The sequence below is a fragment of the Rhodamnia argentea genome, chromosome 1 (genome assembly GCF_020921035.1).
Source record: "Rhodamnia argentea isolate NSW1041297 chromosome 1, ASM2092103v1, whole genome shotgun sequence".
Taxonomy (NCBI): Eukaryota; Viridiplantae; Streptophyta; class Magnoliopsida; order Myrtales; family Myrtaceae; genus Rhodamnia; species Rhodamnia argentea.
In genome coordinates this window covers 29,670,441-29,687,538 of record NC_063150.1, presented here as the reverse complement: position 1 = coordinate 29,687,538, position 17,098 = coordinate 29,670,441, and the positions used below count along the sequence as shown (strand labels likewise).

Genomic DNA, 17,098 nt, shown 5'->3' with positions numbered 1-17,098 from the left:
CCCTGTTTCTGGTTGAGACTGCTGCTGCAACGCTAGTGTAGCTGTTCCCAAGCTGCTGCCGCCCCACTGTTGCCACCGCGACCTCTACTCGCCTCCTCTGACCTCCTCCGACACTGTCCAGCCACCACCAGGTTGAATCGTAGCTATAGCATGCCGGAATTGCCACGAACAACCTTATTCTGCCATTGCCTACTCTGTTTTTTGCTACCCTACCCTGCCCTACACCGCTTGTGGTTGCTGCCGCCGCTGTTCCGCCACCTTCTCCAGCTACCTCCGACCACCACACACTCCCCAACACCACTTCAGATCTTTGCCACTAGCCCCACGAAGCCCCGACGCCTTTAGAGCTTCGGAATAGCCCCGACCAACTTGCCCTGTTTTTGTTCCTGTCCTGTTCTGTCTGGTGCAACTTCTGTTAGCTGCTGCCGACGTCAGCCCCGGCCACCTCCAGCTACCTTAAGGTCCCTCCAAGCTTCCTACCACTTACTGCCGCCTCAACGCCTGTCGGAAAGTCCGCCACAGCTGCGAACGGCCAGCCCCACCGCCTATCCTGTTCTACCGTGCTTTGTTTTTGTGAGCTGGGCCAATTCTGTTGGGCCTGTTTTCGCGGGCCTGCATTTTGGGCTGAGGCCCAATATATTGTGGACTATGAAGTTGGGCCTTGTACTAGGCCATAGACCCATTAAGCCAAAAGTTTGGGTCGTAGTTCGACGGTTTTGGTTCGCAATCCATTCGAGCCCAAAGTCAGCGCCGAGGAATTTCCGAGGATCATCGTTGGTCTTGCCTCGCTCAATTAATCGTGAGTTAACCTCTAATCCCCGGTTAGGACGCTAATTGCATTCGGAGTTAGTTCAATTAGATTATTAGGAGGTGTAGGTAGATTAATTATGGTGGGTCGGGATAAGTTAGAGATTCGATTTAGGTTAAATGGCCTTAATTACTTAGGTTAGCTCGAATATGGTTTGTTGGGACTAAATTGGCTGATTGATTGGATGATTATGTTCGATCGTGAACATATGGTAGGTTAGGGGCGAGCGTACGATCAAGTGGACATATGAATTTAATCATGTGCAATTGAATTGATTATTCGTTGCCAAGTTATTATCCGTGCTCAGTTCATGGTTTATATAGATTATTGGATTAATCATCTTGATGGATGACCAATTGAATTAATTGATTGGTTGAGGGTCGACCACCCGGTTTCATGTGCAGAGTCCGGTGGATAATATGTACGTTTGGGTGAATATATGTAAGAATAAGTTGCATGAATTGCATAACAGAGGTTGTGGTTGATCTTGAGCACGTTTGTATGACAATTGGTTAAACGTAAAGATAAAACAAATTGGTTGCTGATTGTGCTTGAATGGTCACACGATGGAATATTCTTGACAATATCGTGCCGTGTCAATCAGAATTCCACGACTTGTTAGATGTGCGCCTTTCCGTGTCGTCGGATTGAGTGGATGCCGGTCGCAGCTTGTGACGGACCGACGCCCTTATAGGGATTCTTGGTAGTTTCGTGCCGTGTCGATCGGAATCACATGGATTATTAGATGCCGTTGCCAAAAGTAAGGGACGAAGCCTGGTCTTGCCATTAGACAATGGCAATCATAGTGTAAAGTCACACCAGTCATGTGTAATTGGGCCAAATGACCGTTAATGATGGGACCACGTGTGGTGTCTTGTGTATGCGACCGATGTGATGTCCATGGATTGTTATGTGTGGCATATTAAGTCGGGCATTGCATACCGTGTGATTTTCAGCAAGTGAGCTGCATGTGATTGGGATATTTATATGTTAATATGTGATTGACCGATAGGACCCTCTGGACAAATCAATGCCCTAGCCAGGCTTAGGCGTTGACTCACGGAGATTTTTATCTCACCCAGTGTTAACCATTTCGAGTCCATAGTGATGTAGGGAACCGTCGGGTTCGGGGTCCCGATCGACCCGTCCTACGATAACGTGTATCGTCTAGAATCGGGTACAAATAGGACTTGGGAACTCCACATCACCACGGTCTGGATGGACGAAGGCTTGCCGCAACGTGTGGCACATGTCTTTAAAGCCTGGTTCTTGGATGATGGGGTGGAAATTTGGGGCCCACTCTATGGACTCGAGGGGCCGCCGACATGGTTCCACCTATTCCGTCCTTGGTTTCGATGGAACTCGATATGCCGAACGGTGAGATCATAGACCCCGAGCATGACTCCGACCTTGACCCCGACCCGATGGAGAAGATATCGTTGAGCCTTCTTCGGAGCGTTCGTTGGCTTCCGATTGCGACCCTTCACCATGACTTCAAGGGTTCATAGTCTTTTTGGTAGGTACTGACGTGGATTTTTGGGAGTAGATGAGAACTTAACCCTACCCGACCCTCATACCCTTTTTATTGGTCTTAGAGAGCCGCCTTGAAGAATGGGGTTGTATTTGACTATAGCTCAGTAGGGTTAATGATCATCTGCTTTTGGTACTGTATTGACAATTGTTCTTGTATATGACTGATGATGTTGATCTTATTTGCTATCCCCGCTGCATTTCTTGATTTGGGAGAGTTACGTTTCCGCATGCGCGCTATGGTATCGTTGATCAATGGCGTACCTGGGACGTTATCTTTTATGACCTAAGGCGTTTTGATAGGGATGCCGCATACTCGAGAGTCGAGACATGACAGGCAGGGAGATGATTTATGAAGTCAGTACGCAGCTCGTGACTTTGGCTGCTAGGAAGAGGGTGACCGCGATGATGCCCTTAGCCAGAATCGCTAAAAGGGTTGTCATGGCAGCGGTTGGTAGAATTGAGGAGGTGGACGATGTGGAGGTTATGACCACGGGATGAGCCGTGGGATTGAAGTCGTGATTAGGATGCTAATCAGTGGGGTCGTGGTGGTGTTAACCGTGGTCATTGGCGGCAGGGGTACAAGGGAAGTTCAAGTTGGATGTAGATATTCCCACTTTTATGGATTGGCTCACTAGTGTATACATGGACATTCCTGAGACTCGGGAGGTGGAATTGGTGAGGTAGGGCAGATCTTACTCTCAGTTGCATAAGTTAAAAGGAGAATGGACAGAAAGAGGGCAAAGCGCTGAAGAGAAATTGGCCGAAGATCCCAAAGCTATGGTAACACGGTTTTTGCCTATAGCCTGCAGAAAAAATGTTTTCATTGGCAATGTCAAGAGGGTCGTGTGGTGGGAGCATTCCTTTGAACTGAAGATCCAATCTTTGGTGAAAAGTATTTCATCGTGTGGAGCCATTTCCTGCCGCAATGGTATTAAGTTATTGAGATCAACAACCGATGACCTTGTTGACGGTGTTGAAAAGTCTCGGTCTACCCATTTCAGGGTTTTCTCAATAACAACCATGAAGGAATCGAATTTATGAAATTTCCTATTTAGAATGTCGTTCATGAGCTACAAATTGAAAATTGGAGAGCTCTTTTGAAAAGTTTGATCATTTAGAGCTGGAAAAAGCATTTCAATATATTCGCAGGGATTTCTGATGTGGACATTGAGCCATATCGAGGAGGAGATGCTAGGGGCCCATTGTCCTATTCACTTGGTTCGATCACTCGAGAAAGGGCGAAGGAATTCCAGCAAGCGGTTCGCATCATGGTTCGTGATTTTTGGAGTAGAGGTGATTTTGGATCAAAGGCTGGCGAATTCCAAATGGGCTCAAATTTGGTCGGCTACTTGGAAACATGCCGTTGATCAATACTCACTGCTATGCTGTGACCAAAGACCTTTTTTGGCATTTCAGGGTAGTCTAGATGGCTTTTGAGGCTTTTTTTTTTTTTTTCTGAATTTAGGTAATTTTCGTGACTTTATTTCAATTTACATAATTTAGTGGTATTTTCATCAATTTGCATCTCCTAGTGTTAGCATCATATATAAGGGAGTTTTCGAGATCCGAGATGGCAGACATTAATTATTGATTCATAATACAATTGAGAGGATGCTCCTTCTCTGAGTTCTTTGAGGACTTGACCTTATCAAAGCTCCCTTGTGGTGGTCGATCCCACTTATCAAGCAAGATTGCGAGTTCTCTTGTTCGTGGCGTCTATAATGTTGGTTGGTTGACACTAGTTAGTCAACAGGTCACGCAAATACCAAGGTTACCAATCACAAGTTCGATTGGGGGTCGAGGTTCACAATTCGCACCTTCCGGATCTTCGTAGAGCAATCATCAATTCCGCAACGATTCACATCGTTTGCTTGTTAGAATATTCCGACGCATGAAAACTCGACGTGAAGTTTGTGTTTTTAACATATTTACTATGGCCAAGAAGCAAAAATTGTCCAAAAAGTCTAAAACTTATTACGCTTTTGCTAATTCCGTTTTAAGTCATTTAATTTTTCCAATTAAGTCCTAAAACTTTTCGTGCTTTGCCAATTGAGTCCACCTAGTCAATTTTGGTGGGAAATCGATGGTGTGGATATCAGCCATACTACATGGCCCGACAGACGCTAACGTTGACAATTTTTAATAATATTTTTAATATTTTTAATATTTTTTAATTTATTATTGGTTATATTATGTTTCCTTTTTATTTTATTTTATTTTTCCTTGTTGTAGCCCGCGAGGTTACCGGGCCCTAGCTGGCCACTTTAAGAATACAAACAATGAAAAGAAAAAAGGAAAAATAAAATGATGATACAAAAATTAATAAATACATTTTGAAGACATATTATTTAAAATTGTCCACGTCAGCCGGTTACCGTGCCATGTAGGATGGTCGGCATTCACATCATCAATTTCTGGCTAAAATTAATCGGATGGACTCAATTGAAAAAAACATGAAAATATTTAGGACTCAATTGACAAAATAGAAGGTCTAGGATTGAATTGGCAAAAATGCAATAGGTTTAGGATTTTTGGACAATTTTGCCATGCAGGAGGCAATGAAGCAATGTTGAATTAATTTTCTTGATTTGTTGATGCTTTTGATTTAGAAATGGATAGGAGTTTGTATAGGCATTTTTTTTTTGGTCGAATTGTATGGGTGTTTATTCTGTTATTTCAGATATTATTTTCTATCTCTTAGATGAAAATATTTAAATTTAAACTAACATCATTTTTAGTCTTACTTTCCAAATTTCCTAGTTAGGGTTTTATGCATATAGTTGGTATTGGATTTTCGTGCAATTTGACTTATCTTTTTGATTTAGTGATATAATTATGAGTGATAGATCTCCGAATTTGCGCCTTTAAGCTTGTTTATTCGTGTGTGCGTGTTTCACGCATTTTGCTTGTGTTGATCCTTGTTTCAACCTTGTCAGTTTAGGAGATAAAATAATGAATCAATCGTTTTCAACATTTTCTATATAATGTTATGAGCTCAATCATTGAGAATATGGAGATCAGAGATAGGCGGAGAAAAATGTCCACTTAGTACTTGGCTTATTTATGGATCCCAATTCAAATCTAAACTTTCCAATTTGGCAAATTTAGTTCTAAACCTTTGCATAAAATTTAAATGTAGCTTTTTCGTTCAATTTTTTTGCGGAAATCACTAAGCCGGCAACGTGTGATGCAGAATGATTGGAAATAATTGATTTTCACGTCAGTCATTTTTGATAAAAATTAGTCGGAAGGACTACGTTGAAATTTCATACAAATGTTTAGGATTAAAGTGGCAAAAATTGAAAAATTTATGACTGAATTGATATCCACACAACAATTTTAGGACTAATTTGGTAATTTTCCCGAGATGGGCCACAAGGCCAAGCACATTTGGATTAGGGCATGTAGATCATTGAAAACCAAACGTTGTCTAAGTGCATTAATCAAATCTCCCAAGGATTACTCAAAATCTAAGCAAGAAATCGCTTTTATTTTAGTGTATTTCCATTGTTAAAAGGGTAAATTGTTTGCCCTAAGATGGAAAATCATATTTATGTTCTCAGAGGTACTATCACGTCGTGAAACGGCTACATGCCATGACAATTGAGGAAACTTCTGCGTGACCACCATTAATATCCTACGTTAATCAGAATCGTTGAATCAAGTAAGATTACGAACAAATGCTGTAGAGTAGAGATTGGAAGATTAAACAGCTCACAAGCCAAAACAGAGGGCCAACTACCAATGCAACTTGTTTGGCATGATGGGTCATACATTTGACTCTCAAGTTCATCTATGGTGTGTTTCTTCTTGATCATGCCATTAATAGCGCTGGGAATATACTCGTTGGATCATGTAATAAATCCAACTTTGCTATATCCTCGTTTCCACTACAAATACGCGAGAATGCAGTGGATTTTGAAGTGGCATTGATCAGAGCTTTCTCTCCATTCTGATTTTACCTTCGGTATCTCCTCTTTCGCAGAAGGAAATTAAGGCTTTGCATAGAGAGCATCATCTACTATATCATTAAAACTTTCATGCATGTTCATGATCTATATCTTATGTTTCACTCTCGTCTTCTTACTTTTTTGTCATTCCATGCATATGAGATGCTAAATTTTTTACATCTAAGTAATTGTGATTAACCATGTTTCTGATCATTCGTCTTTTTGTTTTCCCGTTTGGCAACACACGCAGAACTTGAACTTATATGTTCTTCAATCCTTCAAATTTATTTTCTAGGACAACCATCCTGCTTAATTAGGTGCTCCAGCAGCTCGAGACAATGGCGAGCCCCAGCACTAGGAGCTATCATGGATGTGACAAGGACAGTGATGGATCGAAGAGAGGAAAGCTATCCGTGTTGATTGTGGATGAGAACGTGCTCGTGTGTAGAGTGCATGAGATGCTTGTTAGCAAGCTCAAAGTAGCAAAAGAACTCCTGACTGAAACGGCCACAGATGGAAAGGAGGCCTTGGATCTTCACCTTTCTGGTTCATCTTTTGATGTTATTCTCATGGAGATGGATTTGCCCATCATGGATGGCCCGGAAGTAAAAACTAATTAATTCTTTGTTTTATCGTAAATTTGACACATATTTATGTACAATATCACTTGCAAATATAAAGTACGATTTCTTCCTTTTATATGCATATGTAGGTAACGAAGAAGCTGAGAGCAATGGGGGTGAAGAGCATTATCGTGGGAGTGACTTCACGGGACTCCAAAGTTGACAGGGAAGCCTTTATGGCAGCGGGTCTGGATGTGTGGCTTGAGAAGCCATTGACTGCTCATAAACTCAAGTCTGTTGTTGAAGCCCTAGAGAAGAAGTAACAGAGATCTGATATGGTCTGCATATAACTAAAGGACGAGTAATGAGTGAACCTGCAATATAGAATAATAGGGATCACATAGTTTATTTGAGTTATAGATGTACGACTGAGCATGGTAATGCGAGTTTTGTAATCATGCAAGTCATTTGCTGATGATATCTATTTCTTAATAATCAAAAGGAAGTTACGAAATTTATAAGCGTTTATGCTCTCTTACACAATGGAGATCATTAGCTTGGCTTGTGATCAACCGAGGATTTAGTGTTTGCTGTCAACATATTTTAATCTTATCCGTAACTCTTGCAGTTTATATTGATTTTTCTGTTTTTGGTTGATTAGTCAAGTACTTATGTTTGATTTTCTGATAGCAAACTCCCACAGATTTTGGGGACCATTCTTGAACATAATGAGTTTGCAGTGAAAAAACATAGACATTTGGTAGAAATGCTTTCTTTTGTTGCACAAAGTTTGATGAGTTTAGTATTTATATGCTCGAACCGTTTCTTCTCCACTTTTCTTGTACAAAAACAAAACTATCTAGCATCATCTCAAAGCTGCAACATCAAGTACAGACCATTTCTTCTTCGACGGTAAGCCCACTCGCACCTCTGTTTTCTCTCATCTTCACTTCACTTATTAGAAAAGAAAAGGTGAAGTAACTAATAGCGTCAATTATCCCTGTATTTTTCCAGTGGCCATTTGTATTCTAATTGAAGTGGTATGTTGATATCATCAGGCAAGGATGATGCTAACATAACTCATTCAAGGTTTTGTCGTATCCTAGAAACATGCGTATACCTCAATATGAGTTTGAACGAGGGCTCATTGCACACTCCATGGTTTGAGAAATATCATGTGACGAGCCATTCTTGGGGAAAACGAGTTCAGCCAACAATTTTTTAGCTACTTTCAAACTAAATGAAACAGAAAAAAGATGGAACTTACAATCTTCTTACTCGAATAGCTTTAAGCTAAGTTGAGCTCTGGAATTAACTATAATTTGTCAAGTTGCTATTGCTAGTGGAAGTCACTAACTAAGACCAGATTTGGCATACTGAGTAGGAAAGTCGTTCTGGGACTTTACTTTCCTGGATAATGATGGACACCTTGCCAGCTATTCCAATTGCTAGGTCTGTAAATGTGAGTGATGCTTGATGTTTTTTTTTTCCATACACTCTTGACACAATTTGAAGACAATTGGAGATCGGCATTTGTCTGGGTACTAGCTTCTTTTTCCGATACAGTTTTGAGAGCATTGGACTTTGATCTGGCAATCACATAATTTTAGATGATAAGTTTCCAATTTCTGGATAATTTAGATGTTATCGCACACTCGCAGGCCAGGTGCGCATTTTCTTATCTTCGTCGCTACCGAGAGAGAGAGAGAGAGAGAGATGATGATGATGATGTTAAAGAACTGTCTTTTATTACAAACTGGTCATGCATGACGTACATGTTAGAAATTAAACCAAAGTCATAAATATTGTCTTGATCATGGATAGTGTCGATCACTGAGCATATGTTTGTTCAACTCCCCAGACGCATGCACGAACTAGTGCACATACCAAGACTTGTCTTTATTGTTTTGTAGTTTTCAAGGGTCTTTATTGTAAAGTCATTATTATGTGAGTATTTCAAGAGCCAGTACATGTATCAATGTTATGTATGTAAATCGGTTTGTTCAAGTTTATACAGGTAGTTCAAGAGTCCTGTATGAAGCCTATAAATAGGCATGCCTTGTAACCATTTTTGATATTGGTGAATCGATTGAATACAGAAATATATAGAAAAGCTATCTCAGTTCCTCTTCCTTAGTGAGTTGTTAGTGTTTGTGTGAGCCTCACCTTCGACTTATCCCATTAGTACATAGTGCCTTGATATTGTGTATACGCAAGTAATGATTGGTCTAAGAAAACTTTTATTCTGTTTAATCTTTCTTTTTGTTTTTGGCCATACATTCTGTTTAGTTGTTGTCGTCGTACCAATACGGCGCCTGGAGAGAGCCGACCATCCGCTTATCGACTTGGAAGGCCTTGGTGAGGACATCAGCACAAATGGGTGGCTTCGCACCAAAGACAGCATTAGCAATGGTAATGACTCCTGGGTTCTGGCTGCTAAGACTAGCGAAGGCCAGTGCATAGGGGTTTCCGATATTCAACGGGAAGTGAATAAGACCGTTTTGGAACAAAAACACGTCCCCCTTGTACAAGACTTTGGTGAAGAGAATGTTGTTTAATTGGTTGGAAGTGACGAAACCAACAAGTAGCGTACCCTCCACCGCGATCAGAACTGCAGTGCCTCAAGGGTGAGTGTGGGGAGGATTTAGGCCACTGGGAGCGAAGTCGATGCCAGTCATGGATATTCCAAGAGTGTTGAGTCCCGGAAATTGGTCGATGAAAGCCGGAGCGACCTTTGATCTGATCAGATTCGATGTGTTTCTAGGATTTCCGAACCCCATAAAGAGGAAATCATCAGCTGTTGCTTGTTTTGAGTCATTGCAGAAGTTTCCATTCACAAATACTGCATAAGAAAGATAATTCCTGTCATTGCTTTGGCAACATAAGCCGGAATGGAAAGACATGAGTAGTGCAAGATTTGCGGACCAACCTCCAGAGTCGAGGGCATTGGTGGCCACACATATGTACTAAAGAGGACTCTGGTCATAAGCAAAAGCAGTGGCAGTTGCCAAAGCTAATATGAGAAAGTTACATCTTTTTCTACTGTCCTGATGCCACGTAACTGATTTGCGGCGAAATTTGATCGGAAGGACTATTTTGAAATTTCGTCGAAATGTTTAACACTAAATTTATTGATGTAAGTTTAAAAGAGTAGACTAACTCAAATGAATTAACCGAATCACTACACATCTATTTTAAAATTCTTCAAACTGTTCAACACTTCCACTATTTGTTAGATAAATCTGCATCTAGTCAACTGTTTTGCGATGAGCGAAGCTGCGAACCTGAGCATCTCGAGCGACAAGCAGTTTAGCCATTGAAAGAGTATCATCTTGATCAAGCCAGTTCAAGGTCGAGTTTGATAATGTTGAGGGGTTCTCCTCTACCGTGACTAGAGGTGTAAAACCGAATCGAAAAACTAAACCAAACCACTAATCGAACCGAACCGAAAATTTAGCACATTTCGGTTTGGTTCGGTTTTCGGTTCGGATAATGACAAATTACCATTCTTTCTTTTTAGTTCAGGTTATTTCGATTTGGTTCAGTTAATCGAACCGCGAACCAAAATATCTTCTTTACTGTTAAAAGGTAACATTAGTGATTTGGAAGAAATAATTATTTTTTTTCATTTTTTCCCTCTTTTTGTGCAAAGGGCCAAAAGAGAGAAAAAAAAGCTCAGAGATTTTTGAAAATAAGAAGGAAAGTGATTTGCAGAGAGACCAGATCTCCGCCGAGCAGTAGAACTTGGAGAGCTCGGCGCTCATATCGGAGCTCGCCGTTCCGTGGTCCGTCGACCTCAAATGGGGACGACGATGGAGGCACAGAGGATGTGTGGAAAGGGGTGATCTCATGGCAAATCCATCTCCACGAGTCCGCACCGCAGTTAGCACAAAAAAAAAAATCATTTTTGTGCCCATTTTTGAAAATCAGGATCTTGCTTTGGGATGTGTGAAGATGAATTGGACTTGGGGGCAACGAAGGCCTTTTCGAAGGATTTAGCAGATGCAACTTGGTACTCCACAGGTAACAACACCAGATCTGAAACAGAAAAGGAAACAAAAAATAGAAAGGAAAATTGAAAAATCAAACCGAACCGAATTGAATTGAATTTTCGGTTCAGTTTGTATTCGGTTTGGTTTGCGATTCGGTTCGGTTTAGTTGCTCATCCTAATGGTTTGGTTTGGTTTGGTTCGGTTTTTCTGGAAAATCGAACCGAACCGAACCGTTGACACCCCTAATCGTGACTGCTATTTTGGCTACTACCTTATGTATTATCATGTTTTTGTTTAGATAGAGTGGGATCAATAACCATCGACCAGTCAGTTAAGGAAACTTTCCTATGCTTCATAGGGCCTTTTTGTTCAGGTGCTAGTAATCCTGATGCCATAAAAATGAAAGTCAATATTCGATTCCAAGTCGTAGGAGGAACTAAATTTCCTATTTTTGTTTCATAATATTCGATGCGTGGTTCTTAGATCTTTTGCTTTTTGATTGGCAGATTGTATATGTCACGCCCCGGCTCTCGAGTTCGCAACATCCCTACCAAATCGCTACAGGTCATGAATGATAGCGTCCTAGGTGCACTATCGACCTATGAACTTCTAGCGCATGCAGAACATGCAACTCTCCCAAACAACAAGATCAGCAGGATAGTACAAGCAGAAATCACAACAATCAATTGCGGCAAAAGACAATTGCATTCATTAAACAAAAGCAGATGAGTTTTAAACCTACAGAGCTATAGAAGAGGTATACAACCCCATCCTTCGGGGTGGCTCACTAGGACCTCAAAAAGATACACGGTTGGGTAAGGTTAAGCTCTCATCTACTCCCAAAAGACTACTCCCACAGCCATGCCTTGGCATCAACGGGGCTCCAAAAAGAGGGCGGTCATGACTAAGCCCTAGAACCCCGACTAGAAGAGGGCTCCGCCTCTATATCAGACTCGGGGTCCACTACGTCACTATCGGGCATATCCAAATCCATGGGATCCCAAGAGAGAACGTAAGGGCACGGATTAAGGGGTCCCTCATGTCTCCGTAGCAGACCATAGAGTACACTATGGTCATTGAGAAACCAGGCTCGAAAGGGGTGCAGCACTAGGTGCGGCAACCCTTCCTCGACCCGCATCTCCGTGACATGCTATTCCCGGACCCGCCCCGAGGGCACTTCCTCATGGTGGATAATATAGAAATGTTGGTCGGTAGGGACGCCGAATTGGACATGTCGCTCAATCATTCGGGACCCGAAAGGTTAAACGATAGGGAAAGAAATAAATCTCAATGAGTCAACGCCTAAGCCCGGCTAGGGTGTTGATTCGCTCGAACGTCCTAACAAACAATCGTATCATCACAAAGCAGATATTTCAACCACATGCAAGCTTACTCTCCAGAATCCACGTGTAATGCAATGCGTACGCGACATAACAGTCAACCAACCAATCCAATAGCAAAGCATCACATCCGTTGCATGCAGAGGACACTACATGTAGTCCATTTATTATTAGAAATGATCCGTAGGTCTAGCACACTAGTTAGTTGGTGCTCTCCTAGCAAGATCGGGCATCGTCCCTTACTTCCGGCGATGGCTTCTGATATTCCATGTGACCTCATTCGACCAACCAGAAGACATTGATTGTCAACACGGCACGAAACTAATAAGAATCATTAAAAAGGTTTCGGCCCTTCACAAATTGCGACCGGCAAACGAACAGCCAGAAGACAATGATCGACGTGCATCTAGCAACCAGAAGACAATGATTACTAGGACCGACTAATCAGAAGGCAATGATTGTCGGATTCCCAATTAGGTGACCACTCAAGCACCGCCATAACCAGCCGGTTCATTTCTTTGAATTTAGTCGAATGCCCATACCCGCATACTCAAATACTTGGCCCAAGGCTGTTTTCATGCTAAAACATACAATTTGATCTCATACATGGTCACATGAATGCACAATTTTATCAATTGACATTTCAAGTAATTTGAGGCGATTAACCTTCACTTAGACACCCATGACAATCAATAGTCAATTTCGGCATTCAAATCCAACAATTCAAGAGACGATTAATCCATCGTAGCTAGTCAATTTTGATAACAATTTCAACTCCAATCGACAAATAATCGCACGCTCGTCTCTAACCTATTGCTCTCTCACAATCAATCAAATACAACCAATCAATTCTAATAATCAATTAGTCGCAGACAACCTAGCTAATCGACTAACTTAACTAATTATGGTCATTAGCCTAAACCACGTTTCTATCTAATCCGATCGTAATTAAGCTACCTAAACACCCTAATTAGCTAATTAATCTAATTCCAAACGCAATTAGCGTCCTAACCGAGAGTTAGGGGCTAACTCACAAAAAAAAAAAAAAATCGGCGATCGAAGACGGGTTGGGCACTTTTAGGGTTGGGTTTTGGGTTGTGGGTACTGTTCACGGGATAGTAACTTCGACGACGGCAACAACAACTGAGGCGGTTTGGTCCAGCGGGTGGCGGCCGGAGCTTGGGACCGACAGGCGGCTACTGGGGGTCTCACAGGACGCGCAGGCTGGAGCCGGCATGGCTGCTGGGGTGGTCGATTGGGACAGAGGCGAGGGTTAACAGGGCTGACCGGCTCAAGACAGAGGCGGAGGTCGGTAGGGGGAAGTCATGGTCGCGGGTTCGGCGGGTTGAGGTAGTGGCGGTCGAAGGTCGTCGGGCTAGTGGTGGTGTGAGGTGGGGGTGACGACGAACGGCGGGTCTCGGCCGGGAAGCGGTGGCGCGACGGAGTGGTGAGGGCAGCTTGACAGAGGTCGGGCGAAGCTTGGCGGGCTGGTCGGTGGCTCGAACGATAGGTTGAGCGGCTGTCGGGTTAGCAGAGGGCTTGGGTGAGGGCGCGGCGGTGGAGTGGCGGTGGCAGTGTGCAACGGTGGTAGAGCAACCGGACGGCGGGGGCGTCGGCTTCACGGCAACATAAGAAAAAAAAAAGGAAGAAGATGGAGAAGGAAGAAGAAGATGAACAGGAGGAAGTGCGCGCGCGAGAGAGAGAGAGAGAGAGAGAGAGAGAGAGAGAGAGCACATAGGGGGTGAGAAGGGAGAGGAGAGAGAAGATGATGATGATGGGTAGGTGGAGATGTGACATTAGGAATAGTGAAGGGTCGTGTCACCTTTGAATTTTCTTGTCTCCTAGTGAATTATTGAAGGGCAAGGAGGGAATTCAATAATTCGTAACTAAACGAATTTTTGGCTCGATTGACGGACGGTATTTTTGGTTTTTTCACAAGCTAGGCTCGGTCGGGATTAGGCTCAGGTGTGAGGATTTCCATTCTAATTCGCAATGACTAAGATTATCGGAACCTAATCTAATCTAATCGGCTTTCTGGAAAACGTCCAAAAATTGTCACTTACATCCTTACGATTCAAAATATTACACGAACTGAAATTTAATATTCATCCTTTTATTGAATTCAAGAACTTTACAGATGGTGAATTTCTAGGGTGCCACATTATATATAATTACATATGTACCTGTGGATTGCTCTATTGGACATGAAGAATTAGTGAAAAACCGTTTGTGACCGAGTGTTTGGTGTGGGTTTTATCTTGATCGTCTTCATGGAATTACACCAATAATTTTAGCGTGGAAGCCGATCAAACTTGTAGTAAGATTTCTGAATTCATTTGTAAGATTGAGAGATTATTTCCTAAGGAAACATAGGGCTAACCACTCTAAATTATTAATTATAATTGGAGGCTAGGAAATACTGAGAGTGTTTGAATGACTTGAGTGTGGTTATAATCTTTGTTGTATAGTTCGGTCCATAGTGAAATTCTTTTCTACACTCCCCGCGGACATAGGTCACACCGACCGGATCATGTAAATCTAGTGTAAAGCTCCACGGGTTCCGGGTAACCAATACTCAGATTACACCGAGTCTATAGTGGAATCATTACACCTTTCATGCAAATTAGAATTTACTTGACAAGGAATTTTCCTACCTTTCGATTGTTCTAGTTATGGCTTCCATTCACTCGGGCTTCGATTCAGTGAATCCCTCTTCTTAACCTTGGACCATTGGGGTAGGCGGTCCCCCTCCTATAGCTTGCACCTTAACATAGAGCTATGTATTTAAGAAACAATCGTTCGTGTCTCTATACTGCGACCTAGTTGCCCTAGGCACCCCTTCTTGCGAACTTATGGGGCTAATTTGCCGAGTTCCTCCATGGACCGACCCCATCATCTCCACCCCGTAATCGTATTTTGAAACAGGAAAAAAAAATCATTGGCTTATCAAATTATCTATCGAGCCATGAAGCATCAGATCCCAAAGATAGTAAGTCTTTTCTTTATTATGGGAAAGGATTTTTTCGAAGATTCTATTAGCCGATTCTTGAAATAAACAACTCGCACACACTCCCTTTCCATAAAAGTAGTTCAGCTAGTCCTCTTATACCCTGAGTTAAGGATATTGTATAAAAAGCATCTATGTAACCACGATTATATGACCAATCATATATCACATTTATTATTTTGTCTATGACTCTACTATATATGTCTTTTTCATTCCGTCGAAAACTTCTGCAGCTATAGGTTTGCATTTTTACCTAATATAAAGTCCTTGCAATGGGTAGTTGCAATTGTGAAAAATCAAAAGTTTCTTATAATTTAACCCATAACAATTTTCGCATTGAACCAAGAAAGATGAGTTTTGGTTTTGTCCTTTTTCCCTTCACAAAAAATACATTAAACTTTCGTTTCCTTGCGGTGCGAGAAAGCTACTTTCATTTTGGGTCTCTTTTTTTTATTGTACTTTTTTTTATACAAAAATAGGAAATTCACTTTTCATTTTTGTAAATCATCGCACCTACGGTCCAACCAATTGAATTGGGTATCAGAGCTTTGGTTCAATGGTTCCTCATCCTTTTCCCTTGCCACGAAAGGCCAGCTAGTCTCAATATGAGTATCCATACGAAAGAAGGGCCCATTTCTTCTCTCAGTCATGCCTTGCTATATCAAAATTTCCATTTTCTATGGGATGAACACCCATCCAAAGAAGTAGGGTGAGATCCAATGTAGATCCAACTTTCTATTCAACGGATCCTAGATGCAGAACTATAGTTTGCTCACGGGCGTGAGGATCTTCTCATTTACTATGTATGTTCGCTCGCGGTTTCTATCTGTTTGCTTTTTCTCATTTACTATGTATGTTCGCTCGCGGTTTCTATCTGTTTGCTTTTTCTATTTAATTTATGGATAGATTGCTTGTTTCCGCAACATTTTTTATTTTTCTATGACGTGTCGTAAGTCTATGTACAGATATAGCGTCATCGATGTTAACGTCTATGTTTAAATTTACAATTTTTTTTTATAGTGGAACCGAGGTACTGAGTTTTTTATTTACATGGGAACAAATGACAAATCGTATGTTCTGCATGCTTTAAAACGACAATATAATTTTGTGTGAGTGAGATAGAAGACTTCCATGTAATATCTCAAGTTATATACCATGTTGATTGCCGAAATTGCATTTCACATGGAGAGATAAATAACATCTAAAGAATAGAAATCATTAATTAAATTTGTTATTAAACAAGTGCCTTTTGCCCTCGAATAACTCAAAAAATAATTAACGTTTTTATCGAAAATGCAAATCCATGCTTGGTAAGATCCAAAAGAGCCTTCCACCAAATTCATAAACAAAAACTTGGTGGAGAAACCTATGAGCAGAATCTCTTTATATAGACCAGGCAAATCGAGCTTCTATCAAAGAAAAAAAGAATTAAGGATAAAAAAGGGTAGAGAGTCAAATCATGAACATATTGAAACATATGGTGACACTCCTCCTCATATGGCTGTTTTGCTCTGGCAATATTGTGAGATGTACTGCTGACACGACAGAGGTTTATCATATATGCAGTAGAAGGACATACTCTCTTACAGATGACTATGTGGTTGACAAAGGTTGTGTTATGGATGATCTACGCGATAACACAGAAAACAATGGTTACGATTATTACATTCAATGTTGGAACTGTTACGGTCATGGAGTGTGTAATGGGGCAATGCCACAATCTGATTGTTGTGAGTGTGGAACTAGTACTCGTGAATGCTTTGCATTTGTACCTTGAGTAGATGCGATTCGGCATTGAATTAGTTGCATAGGGATCAAGAGCTTCACTCAACAAACTCATTAGGCTTGATAAACAAAAATATTTGATCTTGACACCTTGAAACTGTTAAGAGTTTCCGCGTTTTA

The 17,098-nt window shown here is 41.4% G+C and overlaps 2 protein-coding genes across 2 annotated transcripts; one reads left to right on the top strand and one right to left on the bottom strand.

Moving 5' to 3' along the window:
- The first annotated feature begins 6,205 nt into the window (after positions 1–6,205).
- LOC115727370 (two-component response regulator 24-like) lies at positions 6,206–7,457 on the top strand. Its single transcript, XM_030657582.2, has 3 exons — positions 6,206–6,308; positions 6,587–6,896; positions 7,004–7,457. Exons 2-3 carry the CDS (start codon positions 6,630–6,632, stop codon positions 7,175–7,177), a joined length of 441 nt encoding a protein of 146 aa, XP_030513442.1. The 5' UTR covers positions 6,206–6,308; positions 6,587–6,629; the 3' UTR covers positions 7,178–7,457.
- A 1,682-nt stretch (positions 7,458–9,139) lies between these two features.
- LOC115727369 (germin-like protein subfamily 1 member 13) lies at positions 9,140–9,757 on the bottom strand. Its single transcript, XM_048278064.1, has 2 exons — positions 9,508–9,757; positions 9,140–9,465 (listed from the first exon to the last, which is right to left on the bottom strand). The coding sequence occupies exons 1-2, from the start codon at positions 9,755–9,757 to the stop codon at positions 9,140–9,142; spliced, it is 576 nt and encodes a 191-aa protein (XP_048134021.1).
- Positions 9,758–17,098: the final 7,341 nt, after the last annotated feature.